The sequence below is a fragment of the Xenopus laevis genome, chromosome 9_10S, assembly GCF_017654675.1.
Source record: "Xenopus laevis strain J_2021 chromosome 9_10S, Xenopus_laevis_v10.1, whole genome shotgun sequence".
NCBI classification, from domain to species: Eukaryota; Metazoa; Chordata; class Amphibia; order Anura; family Pipidae; genus Xenopus; species Xenopus laevis.
Window position 1 is genome coordinate 55,374,677 of NC_054388.1, and position 25,106 is coordinate 55,399,782.

The 25,106-nt window shown below is 37.4% G+C and overlaps 1 protein-coding gene across 3 annotated transcripts in view; it reads left to right on the forward strand.

The window, feature by feature from the left end:
* Positions 1–25,106, forward strand: part of thsd7b.S (thrombospondin type 1 domain containing 7B S homeolog) — a 209,509-nt gene that overhangs the window by 113,286 nt on the left and 71,117 nt on the right. For all 3 annotated transcript variants that reach the window (XM_041578308.1, XM_041578310.1, XM_041578309.1), the window contains 3 exons: positions 5,473–5,588; positions 9,407–9,539; positions 12,115–12,218. In XM_041578308.1, coding sequence (XP_041434242.1) covers positions 5,473–5,588; positions 9,407–9,539; positions 12,115–12,218 — 353 coding nt within the window. The remainder of the gene's footprint in view (positions 1–5,472; positions 5,589–9,406; positions 9,540–12,114; positions 12,219–25,106) is intronic.

Sequence of the window (25,106 nt, forward strand, 5' to 3'; positions counted from 1 at the left end):
CTTGCACTTTCCTGAAGTTGCACTCAGAACCACTGTGTTTAGCCTGAGATAGTGGTAATTCCAGGATTCCCATAGCATAGTACCAATAGCTGCAACTGACTTGATCCTAGCAAATTACACAATAATGTCCTTATTGTCAAAACTTGCAAGTAATTAAAGAAAAAAGGTACAAGAATATAGGTCTCATTGACAACCGCAAGAGAAAACGTGGTCACACCAAAATGGATGCAAATATTGCGTCAGTTCACACCATCCTTTAGAAGGCGCTTATCATTAAAAAAGATAAAAACATGTTTTAAGAAAATGCCCTTTGTGGGCAGCCATGTTGGTTCACATGTATGCAAATAATGAGTAAGTACCACAGTTTACTCAGCATGTGATGTAGGAACAATTGAGATTCCCCTCTTATGCTGGAGTTACTTCCTGGGTTCAAACATGATATCACGGCAAACACTAAAAATCCACACTTTGGCACAATTTGAATGCTATTGCTTCTGATTCGTCATAGCATACATCTTCAATTGCACTTATTTTGATGCATTGTATTGTACCGAATCCAATTTTGCACTCGGCTGCAATTACGTTGCATTACGTTAAAAAAAAAAAAACTATATTGTAGGTAAAAAAAGGACAACCTGTGTCTAAATCTGCATTTTGCACTCTGTAGGGATGAGTGAATCTGTCCTGTTTCGCCAAAAGATTTGCAAAACCGCAGAAAATTTTGTTAAACACATTGAAGGCAATCAAAGTTTTATCTTAGCGTTTTTCTCTCGCTTTAGAGGACCATGCATCTCATACATGAGCCCTGAAGTAATTAATAGTGTTGCAGTCAGTAGCCCTTGGGTTATAGCCTATTATAAATCCCAGTCTTTCTGTCATATTTACTGTTAATAGATTACAAATTATGCATGTAAATAATTTTTTGGTGTTTCTATCCTTATTTTCATTTAGAGGAAAACAACACTGTATGTACAACTATTACGGTAATTGCTGTGTCTGTGGGATGAAAAAGATACTGTCCCTTAAATGATTCCTTATTGCTAGATAGAGAATTACAGCAATAAAGAAGGTGACAGGCTTTTCTGGGCTGCATTTAGTGAGATGAAGCTGCGGTACAACAGTCAGAGCTGTAAATGCGCAGGCATGGAAAGCAGTGGCAATTCAGCAATTACACTATGATACAGGAACAATTTTATCAATTTAATGTAATAACAGAGCATATTCCTCTATTTCCCCATTGGGATCCCCAACCTGCAGACCCCTGCTGTTGTTCAACTCCAAGAACAAATTAATTCTAGATTGTAAAGGGCCACTTTATTCTTGTTGAATTCTTGTTGAATGAGTACATTAGAATGCCTAAACTGGCATAGCTCAAGGCATCTATTATGAGGCTGTAGCTGTGCTTAGTACAGGGTAGGACTGGGCTCATAAGGGTGACTGATATCCAGTGGCCACTTTCACAACCATGAAGCAAGGGCTAGATAATACAGGTGTTGCACAGGCCTAAGGTAAAAAATAAAAAATACTTGACTGGAAGTCGACGACTCTGACCCTGCATATTGCATTGGTATTTCTCTGTACACTGGGTGGCATGCAAGGATACTGGGGGAAATCCTGGTGGGCCTCTATCTCTATGGGTCTGTTTTGTAGCCCAAGTCTTCAGCAGAAATGTAAAGGAAGCAGAACACTGAAGTTTAACCAATCCCAATGCAATGTCCCTTGTTTGTCATCACACAACTGCATTGTGGGAACACCCTGTGTAAGTGCCAAGGGGGGAAATACATAGAATGCAAAAAAAATAAATAGGATGCTTCAGTAGGAGGTGTGCTGAATTGTGTTTCATACTGGGTGATACCTACAGTATGCTGGCCTAGACTTATGTTGTCACTCAGTACAGGCGATGAGGATAATAAGGAGTATTCCCTGCTATGTGCCATTTAGGGCCCCTTTCTCCTGTCTTTATACCAACCATGTTATATCTTCACTGTTAGACCATGCCCTCTTTTGACATCTTTTAATGCAAATATTTAACATTGTAATGTAGGGGCCATGGAGGCAATAAGACCCTAGTGCAGCAACCCATAGCAGTCAATCAGCAGTTAGCTTTGATATGTTTACTGCAGGTAGAATAAAACAAGATCAAACCATTTGAGACATTTTCAATATGACATAGTACATCTGGTCCTTTAAGGTCTCTTCTGACTCTTCCTATATACTGTTTGTTTTATTTGCTGGTCTATAAGTCTATTCTAAACCCTGAGAACTAAAGAAGTTTCATAAATAAAAGACAATTATACTTCTCAGTTCTCTTAGTTAGAGCTACAGCCAAGCACCTTTCATGGCAGCCTGAATGCACTGTTTCAAGGCTGCTGGTATAAAAATAATAATAATAAAACTGATAAAAAAACAGTGGTTCAGATTACAGGGGATGGTAGAAAGTATGAAAAGATAAGGTGGGGGGGGGGGGGCGGGGGGTTTGAGGGGATTGGGGTGGCTCATTCAGTAATTAAAGGGAACTTTTATAAGCATCTTAATATTATTCTTATGTAGCCCTTCCTCTGCAAGGTGGTTGACCCATGCTTAATTACTGTATGTATTCAAAAGAATTCTCTAATAAGAATTCTCTTCTGTTTTTGCTTGAAATTGTTATTTTTTGCTTCCATGGTCACATTTCTGAATGCAAGTGTGGCATTGTGCATACTGATGCTATTGTGTAGTTATGTCCAAACAGGCTCCTTACACTTCCACTTTTTTGCATTGAGTGCTTGTTATGAAATGAGTGTGTCTTTAGGCACAAGGGAACCCTGGAGATTCTACTACATGAATGTGGCAGAAATTCCAGGGTCCCATAGTGGGCTGCATTAGTACAGACTTGTGCCCAATGAATCATATGGTCATGCTGCTTTAATGCAGAACTCTAATGTTTTGCTCATCTATACTTGTCCTAAATGTTTCAGTGCATCTCTTTATCTTAAACAGATACTTGGCTTGACTTTTCCTTTCTTGTCCTTCTAATAAAGGATCTCTGCCTGACTTATAACCGTCCCTGTTACTGCATTTCTATTCTATCTGACTTAATGTATTTGTCCCTATGTTCCCTCTTCGCCGCTGCCTCCCATTCAGTTCTCCAAGCTCCTGGTGTCAGCTTGTTTGCTCCATCATTCATTCCTCTCTGCATGCCTGTTCCCACACTCATGATAATAGATTTCTGTCATTTTTGTGACTAAGAGTTATAATATAACGCTGAAGTCTCTTGCTCACCTGCTTGTAATGAGATGTTTTTCTCCAGCTTTCCCACCTTTGTTCTGCTTACTTATCAAATGGCAGAATCAGAGCGCTAGAGTGGACTGGGAAATAAATTGGGGGGAAGGTGATTAAAAAAGAAAATTTCAGTCCCTGACTCCAGCCGAGAAAAAGAAAACTTAAAGGGGGTGTTCACCTTTGAGTTAACTTTTAGTATGATGTAGAGAGTGCAATAGTTCTTCATTTTTTCATTACTTTTATTTTAAATCATTTCACTTTTTATCCAGCAGCTCTTTTGTTCAGCAGTTTTTGGCTGCTGGGTCATTGACCCCTATTTTAAAAGCTGGAAAGAGTCAGAAGAAGAAGGCAACTCATTCAAAAACTTTAAAAAATGATGAACAATTGAAAAGTTGCTTAGAACTGGCCATTTTATAACTTACTAAGTTAACTTAAAGGTGAACGTCTCCCACAAAAACACCTTCTCTTGCATTTTATAATTTTATGATAGTTATTTATGTTCCTCCACACCTAGATTAATATATATATATATCTATATACTATTTATTTTGTATTTATACAATGAGGGGCACATTTACTAAGGGTCGAATATCGAGGCTTAATTAACCCTCGATATTCGACAATCGAAGTAAAATCGAAGTAAAATCGAAGTCGAAGGATTTACCACAAATACTTTGATCGAAGGAAAAATCGTTCGATTGAACAATTAAATCCTTTGAATTGAACGATTCGAAGGATTTTAATCCATCGATCGAAGGATTTTCCTTTGATCAAAAAAAGCTTAGAAACTTTATGGGGAAGGTCCCCATAGGCTAACATTGCTGCTCGGTAGGTTTAAAGTGGCGAAGTAGGTAGTCGAAGTTTTTTTCAAAGAGACAGTACTTTGACTATCGAATGGTCGAATAGTCGAGCGATTTATAGTTCGAAACGTTCGATTCAAAGTCGAAGTCATAGTCGAAGGTCGAAGTAGCCTATTCGATGGTCGAAGTACCCAAAAAAACCCTTTCAAATTCCAAGTTTTTTTAGTTCAAATCCTTCACTCGAGCTTAGTAAATGTGCCCCTGGGTGTATTCAAATTCAAATAGAATTTTCCCTAGTCGAAGTACACAAAAAATAGTTCTTTCATTGAAAGCTTTTCATTTGAAAATTCAACTTGACCTTTGATAAATCTGCCCCTTAGGGTGTTTTTTTTTTAAACTTGAATTTTTTGGGATTGTTTATAAGACAATGGGAGAGGTCCCTATCCTATTTGGAAGTTTCTGTTATCTGTGCTAGAATTAGCCTGAAAATCCAACTATTTCAGGCTTTTTGGGAAAAAAATTTTCTTAGAAAATAGCCCTAAAAAAACCCTCAGAAAAAATCGTAAGATCCAGATTTTTGCTCGATTTTATCAAGTTTTCCCCCGATCTGATTAAATCATTCTTTTTCAACAATATATAAGGTCAAATCATGGATTCTAGTTTGGTTGAATTTTTTTATTTAAAAAAAAACAGAAAAATTCGGATTTTGATAAATGATCCACTTAAGCATTCATTTACTATGAATAGGGGTCAAGTTCTGGAGTTTCAAAGGGGCAACATTGCATGAATTAAAGCTCACACCAGAAGCTTTTTCATTCCTGGCCAGAGTTTGTACAACTGGGCTTTGCATTAGGTTTGAACCCGCATTAAACGGCACCTATCAAATGAATTCCAGTGGCATAAAATCAGCAGATGTGTCCCCCAATTCTATGTCACATTCATGAGCTTAAAGAGGTTGCTCATCTTTAAAACTACATTTAGTAGGATCTAAAGAGTGCTATTCTGAAATCGGCCTTAGATTTTTATTATTTGCTCTTTTTTAAAAAAAAAATATTTAGCTTTTTGTTCAGCAGCTGTCCCGTTTTAAATTTTAAAGGCTCTGTTCATCTGCATCCCCTGTGGTAGAAACAATTGTTATGTGCTGGGTTCCTTTAAAGCATATCCAAGTTTTATCAGCGCTGTTCCTTCAATATGCCAGGAGCAGGAAGCATTAGAGAGCCTAGTTGCATCTGTGTGTTCTGCACTTTGCATCTAATTTAGACAGTGGCATTTTGGCAATAGATCCAAGTACTGAGTAAAAGATGCAATTGCATTCAAATGTCTGAGATTTTGCATTTTGCATTTGTGCTCCCATTTCTAAATAAACTCTTATGAGTGAGTCTAGTTGACTTATTCATTCCTTTATTTACAGGTGCCCTGAGGCTACAAAACCTGAAACAATCCGTCCTTGTCTCCTCCCATGCAAAAAAGACTGTATTGTCACCCTTTTTAGTGAATGGACCCCTTGCCCAACATCATGCCTGCCTGGTAAGTACTTATAAAATGGGAAAATGACTAAAGAACTCCTGATTTAATATTTTTCTTTAGCTAAGCCTCCAGAGCATTATAGTTTCAGCATTTGGTGACAGTTGGTGCTGTCATTACTGCAGTAACTAGAATCTAAGAGTTAAATTCATCTTACAGCATCCATTGTAGATGGCACTTTCGTTCCTTTGCTGCTGCTATGGAAATGCTGTGCTAGGCGATAGTTTGCCTTTCCTCGGGACACAGAAATGGACATTATAGGAAGATCAAAAGGAACAAGAAGTTCACTTCATAACTGGGAGAATACATTTGAATTGTGGAATAATGAGCTTCTAAGACAAAAAGAGAAGAGCATTTAGATGAGCAAGAAAATTAGAGGGCAGTAGACGCCATTGTCAATGAGAGCTTCCCTGAAGTCTGTCATTATGCAGAAAACATATCTCAGCATGCAGGCATTGCAAAATGATAGTATTTTAAGTATTTAAATCCCACGCACAATGCATTAGCAATGGACAAGGACTATTGAGGTAAAGTAACTGTAACTGCGCTTAATTACAGCTCAAACTAATTTTTCATGGGCTGTTATTCACGGACATTGTAAAGAATGAAAGCACTTCCATGTAGTCGTGGTCCATTAGCAAATTTTATTCTTTTGTTTAAAATATATGCACTTGCATAGATACTAAATTACTAGTGAAACAGGGCGCCAAGGAATGTGCATTGATCAATTTTCTCTTTTATGTATGTTTGTAACCTTTCATCGTGCCAAGGGATCAAGATGCAGTAGCCCAATGAACTGGCTCAATATAAGTTTTCTGCTGCAGAATAACAGATGTATGGGCAATAGCCCTAAGAATATTCCATGTGCTTTCTCCCCTTCTGTCATTTCCAATAATTTGGCAGCCATAGGAAGTTACTTTAGCTTGGTGTGATTGTTGTGACACAGTTGACAGGAGAGGAAGTAATGAAGATATGGTGGTCTGAGAAGAAGACATCACAATTGTTGATGTGAATGCTTGACCCTGGTCTTCTGTTCTTTGGCTTGAGATGTAAAGGAAACCTTGCAACCAGTTCTGTGGAAATTTCCTTCTAGGACATGAGGATGTGACAGCATGGATATAGAAAATCCCTTAGAGAGATACTGATATTGGGGAGACATGGGTTGGCCTAGTCATATTGTTATATACAGGTATGGGACCTGTTATTCAGAATCCACGGAACCTGTAGTTTTCTAGGTAAGGGCCTTTCTGTAAGTTGGATCTTTATACCTTAAATAAACCCAATAGGGTTGTTTTTACTCTAATAAGGATTAATTATATCTTAGCTGGGATTGACTGCAATGCACTGTTTTATTATTACAGAGAAAAAGGAAATAATGTTTAAAGAATAGTATTATTTTATTAAAATTGAGTCTATGGTAGATGGCCTTCCTGTAATTCAGCTTTCTGGATAACAGGTTTCGGGATAACAGCCATTCTCCATTCCAGAGCTGGTGAAATCCATGATTTTTATGGGAGGCAGAAGAATTTCTTCTGTTGGGTTTATGTTAATCTGCAGTGCTATAAATGATGACAATAACGCAGTGGTAATGATGATAATAATGGGCCAGTACCTCCCCACAGTACCAACGCCCATTAGTAGATTAATTGGCTCCCATTGATGATACTGTCCCTAGTGTACACAATATGTGAAAACATAAACTGTAAGCTCCACTGGGACAGCAGCCGATATAAATGATGAACAATCTTTGTAAAGTGATTTATAATATATCAGCACTATATAAATAAAGGACAGTTAAAGCCTTTATTCCCCCCTAGTACAGATGGCTGGTTGGCTGCATTTGTTGAGAGTGTTACCTTACCAGCAACTATTTAATTTTTACATTTGGAAAGCAGATTTCGGCATTTTTTTTAGCCATCTGTAATTTTTATTGGAACATCAGCGTCGGAATAAATTAACACTAATTCAGCTCATAATGATCTGTTCGTCTACATTTATGAAATAAAACCCATAAGTCAGGCATATTTTATTCCAGCACCTGCTACTCTGAATGAGAACAATTATTATTTTGAATCCCCGTTGTTGAGTGGAATTGTGTTTATTTTTTAGGGCTATGAACATGAGCAGAATAAATTCGAATGCTATTTAAGAAAATAATCTTACACTTTGTATAGTAGGGCATCACCACATAAACTCTTAAGATAACTGGATCTTGCTTTATTGACTTATATCAGACATTTCCTTTTCAGCCAAGTGACCAACAGCATCTGTGACTGGATGCTATGGGTTACTAGAAGTGGTACTAATATGCAGAATGCTGTTAGGACCCAAGACCTTCTGTAATTTGTATAACCACACCAAAAGTGTACTAAAAAATCAATTAAACATTAAATGGGTGGTTCAAATTAAAGTTAACATTTAGGGGCACATTTACTAAGCTCGAGTGAAGGATTCGAAGTAAAAAAACTTCGAATTTCAAAGTTTTTTTTTTGGGTACTTCGACCATCGAATAGGCTACTACGACCTTCGACTACGACTTTGATTCGAACGATTCAAACTAAAAATCGTTCAACGATTGGACCATTCGATAGTCGAAGTACTGTCTCTTTAAAAAAAACTTTGACTACCTACTTCGGCACTTTAAACCTACCGAGATACAATGTTAGCCTATGCGGACCTTCCCCATAGGTTTTCAAAGCTTTTTTTGATCGAAGGAATATCCTTCGATCGATGGATTAAAATCCTTTGAAACGTTCGAAATTAATTAATTAACCCTCGATATTCGACCCTTAGTAAATGTGCCCCTCTGTATGTTATGGAATGTCTACGTCTAGGTATATTTTCAACTGGTCTTCATTTTTTCTTTTTCACAGTTTTTGGATTATTTTACTCTTTCCAGCGTTTAAAAGGGTGTTCACTGACTCCATCTGAAAAAGCAATGCTCTGTAAGGATAAAAATGTATTGTTATTGCTCCTTTTTATTACTCCTCTTTTTATTCAGGCCCTCTCCTATTAATATTCCAGTCTCTTATGCAAATCAGTGCATGTTGCTAGGCTAATTGGGACCCTATCAATCAGTTTGCTGAAATTGCAAACTAAAGAGCTACTAAATAAAAAACGTAATAACTCAAAAACCACAAATACAAAAGGAAACCCAATTGCAAATTGTCTCAGAATATCACTCTCTATCAAATTAAAAGTTAATTAAAGGTGAAAATGCCTTTAAATACACCCAATAGGATTGTTTTGCCTCCAATACACCCTGGATGGAATTGATTGGATATAAGGATTAACTATATCTTAGATGAGATCAATTACAAGGTTCTGTTTTATAATTACAGAGAGAAAGAAAACATGTAAAACATTTAGAATTATTTAGGTGGTATCTTTGGGAGATTCCTCTGAATAACTGGTTTCTGGATAATGGATCCTATACCTGTACTACTTTTTAAAAAATTTAAAAAAGCAGAGTAGAGAGGCAGAAGTAGTGATTGGTCCATGGCAAAACAAAATTGATAGTCTCCTTGATAATATTCCTTAGATCATCTTTGGCTATCATTGTTGTACTTCAACAACTGAATACTTGTGACTAGGGTATGCTGAAACAATTACCATCTTGAAATACTGCACTACATTTCCTACATACAACTGTTGTTTTGTCAGGCCCCATTGCTTGTGGAGCAGAAACAGCTCACGGATAAAGATGGCTGGAGAACCATATCCAAAAAATGGCTGTGGGAAATAAAATTGCAATGTTTGTCTGACTATTGTATAGGAATATACAGTATTATGTGATATACTTTATGTGAATAATATTTTAGGCAATGCCACCTCTGTGAAGCAGTCCCGCTACAGAACAGTAATCCAAGATGCTGAGTATGGAGGGCAGGAATGCCCAGATACCCTGTATGAGGAGAGAGAGTGTGAGGATATTCCCATATGCCTCAACTACAGGTATGGTGTTTTCTTTTACTGACAAGAAATTTAAGTTAGCCTTTTACACTCATAATGGAAAAATGCATCCTCTTTTCCCGTTTTTTATTATCCATCATTACTTTAAAGATGCATGACATCGCCCATTTATCAAAGGTTGTATTTTGAATTCATGTGCATGTGCAACTTTCACATCTCAAGACTCACAAGGCACACCACAGCAAGAATACTTTTCAATAAAAAAAGATATGATAAAATCATACATCCTATTTTAAAATTTGAGGCGATTAGAAATCTTGTTGGAGTTCCCTGGTGGAATTCCTTGAGGAATATGCATAGTGAGAACGGCTGTTGGGGAGTCCAGCACAGGAATAGAAAAGGGCCCTTGAATGCAGACACAGCTTTGTTGAAAAATTGGAAAAGTTTGAAGGCGCATGTTCATTGACTGAGCCTGGGCCAATAATTGGGATATGTTAAAAGGGGACCTAACTGGCTAGGAGGCAGATTTACCCTATGAAGTGATACCAGATTGTGATATTTTTGTGCCTAATAAGTTGGTTTAGGGCTTGGAAACACCATAAAGGAGACTTTTACTTACTTATATGCTACACAGACTGACTCTAATGCCAATTTTGGCAGTACTCCTGGGAACTCTCCCTTAAAGGCATATAATGATTAGAAGCTATATGATACCCAATACTAATAACTTCACAATACCAGCTGCAGCTGGCAATTTCCCAAGGCCTTATGACCTGGCCATATATGGAAATATGATATATGTATCTATCTAAGGAGCCCCTCCAAATACTGTGCTTTGTTTTTTTATAGTGTCACGAAAACGGGACTCTCAACCACACGTAACTTTTGGGTTTGGCTATAAGGGGTTACATTCAGTCTCTCAATCACCTTATACATAGGTTAGACCAGTGATCCCCAACTAGTAGCTCGTGAGCAACATGTTGCTCTCCAACCCCTTGGATGTTGCTCTTAGTGTACTCAAAGCAGGTGCTTATTTTTGAATTCCAGGCTTGGAATCGAGTTTTAATTGCATAAAAGTACTAAGTGTACTAAGTATAGTGCCAAGCAGAGCCTCTTGTAGGCTGCCAGTCCACATACGAGCCAATCACAGCCCTTATTTGGCAGCCAAGGGACTTTTTCATGCTTGTGTTGCTCCCCAACTCTTTTTACATTTGAATGTGGCTCACAGGTAAAAAAAAGGTTGGGGACCCCTGGGTTAGAATAACATCAGACACCCCAAAACATACCAACACCAAGAAAATGAATTTGATGCCACAATCTATCATTAACAGGCAATAGAAACCTAATGTGACTATTCCCCTGCCCTCTATAACAGGGGATGGGCGAATTTGACCCTTTTCGTTTTGCCAAAAATTTGCCGCAGGCGAAATGTCGTGGATGCCCATTAAAGTCTATGGGCATCAAAAAAATTTGGTCGCATGGCAAAATTATTTTGACGCGCGTCTTTTTTTTTTTTTTTACGCACAATGCCATAAATGTCTACGGGCATCATTTTTGCGGCAAAACAAGGTGAAAAAATTCGCCCATCCCATATAACATGTAATAACTCACACTACAACAATACATCAAACACTATCGCCTATGATAGATCAGGGGTAGTCAGGGTTAGATCCTACTAGTTCAACAAGCACTCCAGCAGCCAAAGGGTTAATTTACATTCAAACACACTTTCCTGCTAGCCGTACTAATTATTCAAATCATAAATAGGCAACTTTCCCTTTCCACACATACAAAGAGTTTATACACTTAGGCACAAGCTTTCATATGCACAATGAGTTTGTTAGAGCACAAGGAAAAAAGTATTAATTTATATTTAACATTGCCGCAGTAAGTAAAGAAGATTCCCCAATATAATATTGGTACTTGCTAGTACCCAATATTATAGTGAAAATAGTGGCAGGTTGTGATCCATATGTGGGCAATCAGAATGATACCAAACATGAGGGGTGTCTTGTGTTCCAGTCACCCAGGAACCATCCCTCCTAACTGATAGGTATAGGCTGGCCCTGTTTGGCATCATTAGGAAGCACGTGACCTCCTCATAACCAAAATATGAGTTATGAGGATGTGAATCCTATGACAGAAGAGATATGGATCCTTTCCTATAATCCATGTATTTTCCCATAGCTATCCCCCCTGCAGTTACAGATTCACAGCTCCTTTTCTTGATCAACAGATCAAAAACAACTGACTGGCCCATCTTTCCTGCCCAAATGGTGTGACTCCAAATTGTCTCAGAAGACAGATATGGATGTCACCTTTCCACAACCCCCTGGTGGGATATCCAATCAAGGGTCTCTGTGAGCCTGAGACCAAATATTTTCAGGGTTAACTCCTATGATACCAGAGCAATACTGCCCTGGCATGACTTATAGGATAGGGTATTTTAACATGAGTGGTGTATTAATAAAATCTGCTTTACATCTTATGGTTTTGGTGCATACAGACAATCACTATGTAGATCACCTTGAGTGTTGGTCCTTGAGGAATGATCCTTACATTTTACAACAGGGTGTCCCTATATTTTCTAGTCCTAATTAAAATTTACTGTCAACAGGTGGAAAACAAACCAATGGAGTCCATGTGTGCTGGTTCCGGACTCTGTGAGGCAGGGAACTGTAGGAGGCAGCGAGGCATGTGGCACAGGTCTACAGTCCACAGGTAAGTCCTATTATACATGTTTCTAATAAAGATATGACATTAAATATAAGGTATGAGACATTACCTTGTTTTTGAAAGGAAAGAACTACCAGTCACATGCTTTGCCTATGACTGCTATGGGTTATAGCAACGTTTCTGCAGTTTATTACATGTTTTGCTAGAAACCATTGCTAGTTGCATCACACTGAAATGGGATGTACATTACTAGCAGTGACCCACAAATGTTTCCATAAAAACTTGAAAACTAACAATGGGACTATTTTACTTTGAATCAAAAAATGTCCTATAAAATAATTGATTTTCTATATAAACTTAAAGTAAAGAATTCAGAGATGCCAAATCCAGTACCAGTATGTAAACAATATGGTTGCCTTTCAAAGGCCCTGTTAGAATTGTAACTAAGTGTAACTCAAGTACTCATAGGAGAAGGAAATCATAGACACAGATACTGTAAATTAGAACTTGCTCAGCCAATAAAAAGAGGAAATAATATTTATAAGGAGTAAAATGAGCCTTACAGGGATTTGTATCTGCATCCACTTGACCTACTGTTCCCAGCCTTGGACAATCCTTGTTATAAGCCAGCAATGAATGTAATGGCAGAGTTGGGACATCAATGCTCTAGGAATAGCAGTCATTGACTTGTGGTTATAAATAAAAGAGTTGTTAATTCCTACAGAGACATTATGGCTGTGCAGAGACTTTGGTGGCAGAAGTGAGGTTAAAATCGAGGTTATTTGTGTCACTCCATAAAATGGTAAATTTTCTGAATGTGCAGTACAACATGTCTGTAGCGTTTGTTAGGAAGGCTGAATTCTTGACAGCTTATCCAAGCGCAGGTACTTATTATTTTTCTTGATGGAGACTCAAGTACAATTTTTGCTACCAACGCAGAGAACCCCACAGACCTTTTAACCAGGATACTTGTCAGCTTCCCAGACAAGTGACTAATTTTCTTGCTAGTTTCAAGACAAAGGAAGATTGCGTTTTTTCCCAGCTGCCTTTTGTGACTGTTCTTTGATCTCTCAGATTGCGTATAGGTGTAATGTGACCTGCTCTGGCTTGCTATCAGCTTCCCTGTCATTGAAAGTAGAGGAAATCTGAAACATCAGTTTAGTTCTTCAAAACCAATGCAATTAGTATCTCTGTATTACTTTAGTATCCTGCTCCCTGAATGGGCACCCATTAGACTTACACCAGGTCCTTGCCAGTGAGTCAAAGAAGATGTTTCAGTGCAAATATGGATTCATTTTATGCTCCAAGGGGGAAATAAGGCTTTTACTGCCGTAATTGTACATTGTCAACCTTTAAGATCTGCTTGAAGGTGGCGTAAACTTTTGGAGCAAAGTTGACAACTTTTTCATTAAGTGGGATTTAGGGATCATCACGTACTATTTATTTTTTAAATTATGGGTGATACACATAAATTATGGCTGGGGTTTTCCAGATAAGGATTTATAAACCTTATGTTGACTGATGGTTGCCCATGCCTTCCCGTAATGTATTTTGAGTCTTCCCTACGTACATTAGACCTCAGGGGGAAATGAATGTTTATGTATATCACGTGTCATGGTGCATATTATACAATGTTTTATTCATTCGTCATATTTGTACAGGTTACACAACCTGAACATTTGTAGTATCCATTTTTCAAAGATACTAACTGAATACTTTTCTTAACATAGAAACATAGAGGATCGGTAGGTGTTATATCTTGTAAGATGTTTCCCCTTTTAAAACCCCCATATTGGTTTCTCCTTTAGGCTATTGGCCAGTGCTTGTTTAACAGTCAGAACCTGTTGTATATTCTGATGTTATTACAAATCTGTTCTGTCACTGTTCTGCCCTTCTACGCTATCTCTAGTTTTATTTAGAACTTGTTGGAGTAAATAATCCTTACCCAATCCCCTCCAAAAACCCTTCATAGGTCTCATCAGTTTGGGTGTCACATATGGTTTTTATACAAGTTGTTTCTCATTTTAAACTGAGTTTAAGTTATAAAAGTATGGGAAACCCCTGAATTCAACATTCATTTTATATATTGTTATGTATTTACAAGGTTCAGTGCTTTGTTTCATCCAAGCCAAAACTTTATCATTCTCTTAGCTAACTTAAACAATGTCCTCCCCAGCCATATACGATATATGAGCTTTTCAGATAAAAGAGCAGAAAGTGCAAAGACTAATGCACACAGACCCTCTTTTTTATCGAAAACTCCAGTGCCTTAGTGCTTACTTGCAGTGGAACAAGTGCTGCATCTTGTGTGTGTGATTTACCAATATGGGAATGTCTGGGCATTTCCTGTCTTCTGAAGCTCCTAGTTATTTCTCCATGCGATAGCCTATTAAATTTTGCTGGAGGTGGTAACCACTGACCTATTTATGAATTGGGCGTAAGTGCAGAGTGCTAAGATCGTCACCTCAGATGGCATTAAATACCCTAATCTATGCTGATATTTTATTTAAACAAACATTTAAGGGAAGATTTACTAAGGTTCAAATGGTAAATGCGAATTTTGAATTTTTTTTGGTCAAACAAATTAGAATTTTAAACCACCAACTCGAATCTGAATTTGAATGTGAGATTTATCACAACTCGACCCTGGAAACAGTTCTAATTCTACTATTCTCTACCTAAAACCTGCTGAGATCCTGTAGCGGTCAATGGCAGAGGTCCCTTGAACTATTCAAAGATGTTAATAGTAGTGATGAGCCAAATTTTTACCAAGTTTTGCTTTGAAAATTGCAATGACTCCAATGGGACAAAAAAATGTTGCGCGTCAAAAAATTGACTTGCAATAGTTAATTTTTTTTCGGAGGAAAACTTGATTCGAATTTGATTCAAGTTTACATTTTTTCATAAATAAAATACAATTCGAATTGTTAATAAAAATCGAACTAAAAAAAAATCTCCATTCCTCTAAAATTGACCTTTGATAAATAACCCCCTTAGAAGCAGATTTTTGAATAGTTTTGTTCTAATTAGATGCCAAGTGCACCTAAGCGACTAGGGTATATAAATAGTAACTGGAGCTTAATGAAGAATAAAAGGCTACTAGAGCTGTGACTGCAGACCAGTCAAGCGTGGCCCAATTGTAGTTCACTTAACTGCTTCACCCCAGGGATGCCAGGATTTGTATTATGCTCTGTGCATTAGCACTTAACACCTAGGCATCAGTCTGATGGAATTGAAAGCTCTAACCTTATAAATGGTCATGTTGACTTAATGGGGGGAAAACACAGGTTGACTGTCAATTTTAAATGTGACATATAACACTCCTATGATTATAGAGCTTGTTCACTTAATGTTACAATAATGGTAGAAATATGGAATCCATTGTGATAAAAGCAGAGAAGTGTTACTCCTTTTTTGCAGGTAAATCTTTCTAGTTAACACATCTGTTCCGTGAGGGTAATGGAACACAAATAACATATTATTTTTCACCTGCTTTCATAACTAAAGAATAATATAAACCCATTTTTTTGTGTTATACCTATTTTACTATTACGTTTTTTTATATAGCATCAGCATCTACAGGAAAGGGATCTGTTATCCAGAAAGCTCCGAATTATGGAAAGAGCATCTCCCATAGACTCCGTTTTATCCAAATAATCCATTTTTTTAAAAAGAATTATTTCCATTTTCGCTGTAATAATAAAACAGTACCTTGTACTTGATCCAAACTAAGATATAATTCATCCTTATTGGAAGTAAAACCAGCTTATTGGGTTTATATAATGTTTACATGGTCCTCTAGTAGACTTAATATATAAAGATTCAAATTATGAAAAGATCCATTATCCGGAAAACCCCAGTTCCTGAGCTTTCTTAATAACAGGTCCCATACCTGTGCTGCAATTTATAGAGACATATAACAGACCCAAGTACTATATCTATGGTCAGTTTTATCAGGAGACAATTATTCCGTCTCACTAGATTTGGAATGTGAGAAGAATACAGTATATACATGAAATTCAGCGACAACCTAAAAACAAAAGGAATTTCAAATATTTTTATTTTAAAAGGAAAACCATTAACATTTTTAAAATGTGTTCATCCTGCCTGTTCTGATGAATGGTTCTCAGCTGTGCTTATTGATATGGGAAACCCTAGTGGTACCTAGTGGTAGCTCCAACTGTTTCCATGGCAGGTTTTATCAATATGTTTACCGCTTGTGGCCAGTAAATTAGATGGAAGGTCCATTAAAACACTGAAAATGCTAGGCACAACTTGCATCAGTTTTGAGGCACAATAGCAGCTGACCCAACTTAGAGCGTGGTGGAAATTACATTAACATTTTTATAAAACTGCAGTATTATGGGTCTAATAAATAAATAAATATAATAAAAAAAATGAATCCCTACTATCTGTATTTGTTAAATGAATGAAATTCTAAAGGGCAATTTAGCCTTGTAAAAAATATAACTCTATGGGCCAATTTTAAAATGCTGTGTACAGTAATTTGCCGAAAAAGTGGTGTAAAAAGCTGTGTAAACCCATGCGAAAGCTAGATTTGATGCCGTTATTTTACATTGCTGCCAGCGGAAGTCCCTTTAAAGGAATAGTTTAGTGTAAAAATTAAAACTGGGTAAATGGATAGGCTGTGCAAAATAAAAAATGTTTCTAATATAGTAGGTTAGTTAAAAATGTAATGTATAAAAGCTGGAGTGACTCGATGTCTAACATAATAGCCAGAACACTACTTCCTACTTTGCAGCTCTCTAACTCTAAGTTAATCAGCGACTTGAAGGGGGGCCACATGGTACATAACTGTTCAGTGAGTTTACAATTGATCCTTAGCATTCAGCTCAGATTCAAAAGCAACAGTTATAACCCCCGCCCCTCAATTCACTGATTGGCTAGTGCCTGGAATGGAAACCAAGAGAGCTGCAAAGCAGTAAGTAGTCTTCTGTTATGTGACACATCCAGTCACTCCAGTCTTTATACATTACATTTTTGGCTAATTAACTATATTGAAAACATTTTTTATTTTGCACAGCCTATCTATTTACCCAGTTTTTATTTTTATACTGAACAATTCCTTTAAGAAAAAACACTTAAAAATGTTACACTGTTTTTTATGGCAATGTGTGGTTTATTATCCTGCTGTTTTTTTAACATAATAAATATGCCCCTAAAACTCTCACAGTACTGGAACTGGGGCAGGCAGAAGAGGCAGATGCCTAGAGCACAACTGGGGATGGGGGGCATGGGGTGTGTACCTCTTCTGCATGCCTTCTCCTTGTTTTGTCTGGGATTAGTGAATGCACATAGGGGCATATTTATTCTGCAGTATAAAAAACAGTGGAATAATTTGCCAGACATCGCAAAGTAAAAAATTACATAATTTTTTTACGTGCTTTTCTTTGAGCAAATTCCCCTGGAACTTACTTATAAACAGTATAAAATAACTGCTGCAAAACAGGTGTTCACATGATGTAAAATAACACACACTTTGATGAATTCACCATTTATTTTACACAGCTTTTTACACCGTTTTCTGGCATATTTCCTTTTACAAAGCATAATAAATAGACCCCATATTGTGCAGGGGGGTTGGTGGTGGTCATGTCAATGAGACATGCAGGGGGAAAGAGATGTTGGGATAACTGAGCAGGAGGCTTACCTTGGGCACCCTCAACCTTAGGTTCAGTACTGAACTCCATCCATATGGAACAGTACTTCTTAATTAAGAATACTCATTTCACAAATTCATTGTGATGGGGTCCTGTTTGTGCCAACCAGGATTGGGCTTCCCTGAATATATTCCAGGCTGACAGTTCACCACTCTTGTACCTAGGGCCCTCTCCTTGGAGCTTTGTTACTTTATAACAAATGAAAATCATATATGGGGAATGGCCACAGACAGTCTCAAAAAGGGCTACAAAAGGGATGTAGGACAGATAAACCACAAACTATGACCTTTATTCAGTAGAGAGTTGAATTATCTGAGGAGTGAAATACATTTACTAAATAAGAGACCATTGCTATAACACACTTTAAAATTCCGATTCTGTGCCTGGAAAAGTCAAATCTGGCCTTGCTCAATTGCACTTGCCTTTTGATGTAATTGTGTGCAATTCTTCATATAGCAATTTCAGAGTGGGCGATGTGTCACTTCTGCAGTGCACATATTTTATAAAGTGGTGTTTGCATTTGATTCAGATGCAACTCTAATGGGGGAATGTAATAAAAGTAATGGGAAAAATATTTGCCATGTGAAAAGTTATTTTCCTTTGTGCAAATTTAATATAGCTTTTGCAAACCTGAAACTGTTTAGTGACCACTGATAGTGGAAGAAGGTTTGCCAATTTTATAGTTTGCATGAGTGCACAGTGAATGTAATAAAATAGTTTTGCTATTTTGACTTTTATTAAAGTCGTTGGGGTAGAGACTCCCTCCTCGCCCAGGTCACTCCGATCCCCAAGCCAGACTCAGATTTGCTCAACTGTTCCAACTATAGACCAATATCAATCTGGAATACAGATGTCAAAATTCTAGCAAAAATCTTAGCTGAACAACTGAACTCCTTTCTGCCCACTATAACATACCAAGTTGGCTTTGTCCCTAAACGGCGGGCATCATACAACATCAGGAGAGCTTTAACCTTCATTCATAGTATCCATTCAAGAGCAACCCCTGGATTATTGCTGTCCATAGACTTGAGAAAAGCATTTGATTCAATGTCATGGCCATATCTGCATTATATATTAGAAAAATTGGGCTTTAAACATAAGTTCTGGCATGTGATTAAAGCCTTATATAATAACCCCCAAGCACATGTGCGATGGGAACCGTATTTCTCAGATCCCTTTTCTCTATCAGGTGGTACAATACAGGGATGCCCCCTGTCCCCAGTTCTCTTTATCTTAGCTGGGAAAAACCTTAACTGTCTTCTTACTTCACTACAATAATCAGCTACCTTTCATACTTTAGTATGGACTTATATAACAATCTACCAAATTAACATGTAAATCGTTAGTCAGGCATCTGCAAGAGTTAGTCCGTGACTGCTACTGCTTTCTTTTCCATCTCCCCATGATTTGTTTAGTTTCTTCTCCCCCCATCTCTCATTTTAAGCAGTGGTGTCAGTTCATAAACCATTCCATCCTTGAATGAACACAATAGTGGTTGCAGTGGTAAATGAGCCCTCATGTGGAAAGGAAAGCCCTGAAGCTATAAACTCAGGGGCTGCATGACAAGAGATTCCAATGACCAGCAGCCAGATTACACTTTTTTATGTTTAACGATTGGCAAAATGTCAGGGGAAAAAACAGTTTACTTCCTTATCTTCTGAAACATCCCACCCTCCCCTTTTTTATGTTCTCATATTATCTATTAATAACCGAAAATGTGAATGTTTTCCTGCATGTACTGTTACAGCATATTGTGGTTTAGGTACTCATACAGTATAAACATGAGAGTATTATTCATGGTAAATGAATGTCAAATGCTTGATGCAGGGAATGTTTCCGATTGCCACTGGGGTCAGGAAGGATTTTTTTCCCTCTTGAGGCACAATTGGCACTGGCTTCAGGCTGTGTTTTTTGCTTTCCACTGGATCAAAACATTGGATATATTATAATGTATTTTAAGTTTTATTTATCACAGCAGCGGTAGGACATTGTCAGAGTACTGCACAGGCACATTTAGAAGAGGGAGAAAGGAGGTTCTCCCCTATGATTGCACGTGGGTTGATTGCTACCGGCTCTACTACTGGTTGTGCTTAGTGATGGGCGAATTTGTGCCGTTTCGCCGAAAAATTCTCGAATTACCCGTGAAATTCACAAAACTGCGAAAAATGTGCAAAACGTTTTTTTCGCCGATGGCGAAAATTTTTTTTGAAGCCGGCGAATTTTTGCCAGAGAATTTTCGCAGGAGTTTCACAAATTTATTCACTGGCGGCGCATCGCGCAAATTCGCGCCTGCCGAATAAATTCGCCCATCACTACTTGTGCTAGGTGACAGCCTGCTTGGATTTCCTATAATTGAGACACTGAAGGTTCAGGGCTGACAGCAGGGCTGCTGAACTTCTCTCATAGTGGGAGATGCAGGTCCTGCTCGATTTTGGGGCCATCATCTTGGTAGGTAGAGGCAGCCTAATACTCAGTGGTGGATATAATGATGACATAGTGCTGATCTCAAGTGAGGAATGGCAAAGCATAGTAGTGATATCTTATGGAATTCTGGCTTTGAATATTGCCTGGGGGTGAGGCTGCCAATGTCCTATTTTTTGATTAAATGTGAATAAATGCTGTGGCCATTTTATCCCATTTCTGGCTACTGGTGTTTCATTTAGGTATGTAACAATGGGGTTCAGTGGGATGGCTGAAAGCGAAAAGTCAGTTGAGGAGTTCCCTTGTCAATGCAGGAGCATGTTGGAACACAAGTATCTTGTCAATTTCATCCATATTAGGTCACTCAAACTGGTGGTTTTGTTAGTTACAGGCCCCTTTACTGCCATGTGTCATGGGTATTAAACATAACTGAAGAATGTGAGCTTCCCATTTGGCTGACGCCACTTTAATTAGAGTTGGCTTTAAAATCTAAATATTTATCTTTCCAAGCAATATAATAAATTAGGCAGGTGCCGCGCTGTGCAGCAATCAAAACAATCACTTCTCCCCATGAATCATTTAGGATCCATTTATTCCAAGTGTCTGTGCAGCAAAAAAAAAAGTTGCTTTACCTTGATGTTCCATGGGTGGCTTTAGAGATCATTACTTTTTATTAACCCTCATTTGTATTCTCTAGTGGTTTGTCATGCCTGTGTTGGGTCCAGACCTCAGTGTCAGTCTATCCCAATGATTGCAGCCAACGCCCTTTTCTAAGTTTCAATCAGAGAAGGAAGTTTATTCAAGCACAGAATAGAGAGGCATTCTTTAGCTCGTAGAGAACTCTGTCCCAGCTCAACATCCAGACTCAACACCTGCCATGGATTGTATAATCTACATACATAATCTACAGTTGATGCTGTACACTCTACATTTTGAGTTAGCGCTTTGATGCCAAGGCAACTTGATGCATTAATTAAGGTGCACAGTAAGGGTTAAAGAGTTCATACTGTATTTGATTGATGTTACAGTTGTACCTTACTACTTTCTGATCACCAGTACACTGATGATTATTTTTGTTATTTAATGAAGAATTCTGAATTACCCACATACTCGGAATTTCAACATGGAACAAATAGTGACTTTTATATCTTAAGGCAGCTGCAGCTATACAATAATAACAATACTTTCAACCATCATCTACCATTTGTTGAACAGAAGATCAGCAGAGTTTTCTTCATTCTAAAATATAAAAACATACAGTGCAACAATTCCCTCCTGTGCTTCCCTCCCTCTGGGCTTTATGGTTTTCCTATTTATCTTGATACAAAGGTGTATAGCTGCACATTCAGACTAAACCATAATGCCATCATTCATGTCTTGATGGTTTGGGAGAAAACAGACCAGTAACATGCTCCGAATTCATCATTTTTGGATTTAGCCAAATAAATATTTTGCCAACAACAAACTGAAAACCAAGAGGCAGATTCATTAACTATTTGCCTTTTTTTTAACCGATACCATCCAGTTAGTTGCAGCTTAGTAAAGATATTTTTCTAACCTATAGCGACTAGCATTTTTCTATGCACTTTTGCAATTAATATTGATTGTTCTAGTTCTACTGTATAAGCAAATTTTAAGATGCTAATTTAACAGCACCATCTGCTGTTGATTTAGTTCTACTGGCTGCATTCAGCTGAAAATTAATTTTTCAGAAGGAAAGTCTTGTGATGTTGCTCTGCTTAGAAGTGACCAGAGAAACACCAGATGACTCTTCTCTGCTCACTAACTTTATATTCTGAGAGGAGCTATTTCACCAGACTGTCCTTTTCGGACATTTTTTTTCAGGTGAAATTCAATATATTCGATATTGTTATATTATAATATTAATATTGCATTTAGAGCACCCCCCCCCAGCAGAATTTCTCTTTGAATAAGAATTAAAGGCATGTGCTTTTGAACCCCTTAGTGCTCTGTCCGGGGTCTACCTAAATGATCCCTAATGATGAATATCATTGATTCTGAACCAACGATAATTGATATGATAATTACATGGAGGAAATCTTTATACAGCTATAAAACAGCCTTGTATCCAATATATGAAACGTACGTTTAGCCTATGATAAGTGCCCCAGTAGGCACGAAACACGTTAGGTCTTGTCTCTTATGTCCTAATACATTTTTAAATTTTTAACTGATTTATTTATTATTGTTGGAGGTACTCACATCTCTTTTTTGAAATGTTGTCTTGGACTTGCACCCTGGGACTGGGGTGAACTGCATATCCAAGATTTACTTAATATTTGCTTTTGAATTATTAATGATTCTTGAGTAGTATTTATATTTTTTGGCATTGGCACAAACCCTACCATTATATATTATTCCACTCTTCCCTTACAATCTATATCTATCTATCTGTCTGTCTGTCTGTCTGTCTGTCTGTCGTCTGTCTATCTATCTATCTACAGTATTATAAGCTGAGCAACAGCCCTCACTGTCTACCACTTATCAGAACCAAGAATATGCAATTCTCTGCATTCTAAAATCAATGGTAATGCTGCAAAGCATATTATACAACATTTCAAGGTAGAAAATTTGAAAAGAACTAATTTATCTTCATTCATTCACAAAGCAGAAGATATGCTCATTTTCATTCTGGATCTGATTAACTCTGTGTAACTGTCTCTTCTTTATACAGTATATACAGTAAGCTAGTGGCATTAATTTATACTATTTGGTCTATTGAAAGATTTTCACATCACCAGATCGTCTCTTGTGATTCGATATGTAACTACTGGGGAATTCAGGATTGTTGATGAAGGCCAAAACCTAACTGACCATTCTAGGAACTGTAAGTCCAATGTTCTCATGGTTCTCGGTGGATCTACAGACTGAGCAATGAAGGTTAAAGAATTTTGGGGCCACAGTCTGAGGGAAATGTAAATGATAATGATGAAAAATGTCCAGCTTTGACTCTATAATTGCACAGCACAATCTTGATAGGATTCCCTAACAAGTGGGTCATCTGTTGGCTCAGTCTTCCCAGTGTGTCATCCAGCACGTCTCTCCTCACATGCAGAAAGGCCCCACCATATAGCTACTATGTCTTTTTCCAGACTGCTCTCTGGCTGCTCCCCCCTCTTCATATATCTTGTGTCCACCTTTATACAGGTTTTTTGATACCTGCCCCCACAGCTAACCTTCCAACTGACCAGATGGAGAAAGGTAACTCCTTGTTGAGTGCGTTTTTTTCATACAAAATCAGTTTTACAGCTCCAGTAGCAAGTATACAGCCTCCCTTCCATTCCCAGGATGTGAATTGGAATGTAAGCTACTCATAAAAATGACTCTGTAATCAATATACTATGCACAACCCACCCACCATACACAATGTAGAACACAAAAATATGCATAAGGCCACAAAGACATACATACTGTATGTAAAATAACATAGGGGGTTATTTATCAAGGTTTGAATTCAAATTTTTGCCACAATTTAATTTTTTTTGCACAAAAACTCACAAATTCGAATTATATTTTCAAATGTACATTATATTATCAAACTCGAATGCCTGGTGTTTATTAACCAGAAAAAACGCAAATGTAAAAAAATCAGGATCTAAAAGCTTGCAAGGTCATGTATATCTCAATGGGAGTTGTCATAGGTAAAATTCAAGACACTTTTTTTTTTTAGATTCTCGAGTTTGCAAACTCATAAATTCGATTATTATAAGCCTATATACTTGAAAAATTCATAGTATTTGAGTTTTTTAAAGGCTATATACTTTTTTCTGGATTGTATTCAATCAAGTTTTTTACATTCAGATTTTTTCATAAATAAGCAAACATTTGAGTTTTTTTTTAAAATTGTGAGCTTATTTGAAGTAAAAACCTCACAGATTAGATTTTTTCTTAATAAGATCACTAATGTCATACCCAAGATGACTATTTCTTACACCCTTCAAAACTCACATCAGGACTCACTTTCTTGGCCAAAACACTTTCTTGTGTTAACCTGCTTATAAAAATTCCCCACACTGGTGCTACATGCAAAGAGTGCGTGACTGGTGACATCTACATACTGCCCTCTCCTATCCACTTATATAGGCAGTGCCACATACTGCTACATACTGAAAATCTCTGCAGTGCCCCAATTTGAAAGGCATTGCATCTCTGGAGTTTTATAGAGGCAAGGTGCAAAAATGTGGCTTCATGTCTGTTTTTTGCACCTTGTCTCACAATAATAAATGATGCTTAAAATGCTCATAGCGGTTTATCATCACATTGAATACCATGTGCAATTTGCAGCTATGGCTCCAGCACAAGCATTTAATAAAGAAAAATTCTACCCTAAAAAATAATGGGTTTAAGCAGCAGTACAAATCACCAGAAGCTGCCAAATACAGCACAGAGCAATGGCACCACTATGTTGCCTTGTGATATATAAATATATATATATTGAGAAAGGCCCTAATGTGGGCCGAAACGTCGGAGCTATGTACGAAATAAAACACTTTGATTAAATGAAAACTTTGGTGTGCGGATCCTTGCTGACAAATCGTTATATGAATCTTTTTGGACCCTGCACCCACCAAGAGAGAACTAAGTCCGGTCTTCAGAGTGCGGTCGTTTGTCACTGACTATATATATATATATATATATATATATATATATATATATATATATATATATATATATATATATATATTATGGCTGCAGAGGAGATAAATGTCTTTAATTGATGTGTCTATAAATACCTAGCAGGAACAATGATACTGCACTACTGTACATTCAGAACTGCAGAATAAGCAACTAAAATAGAAATCAATGTTTT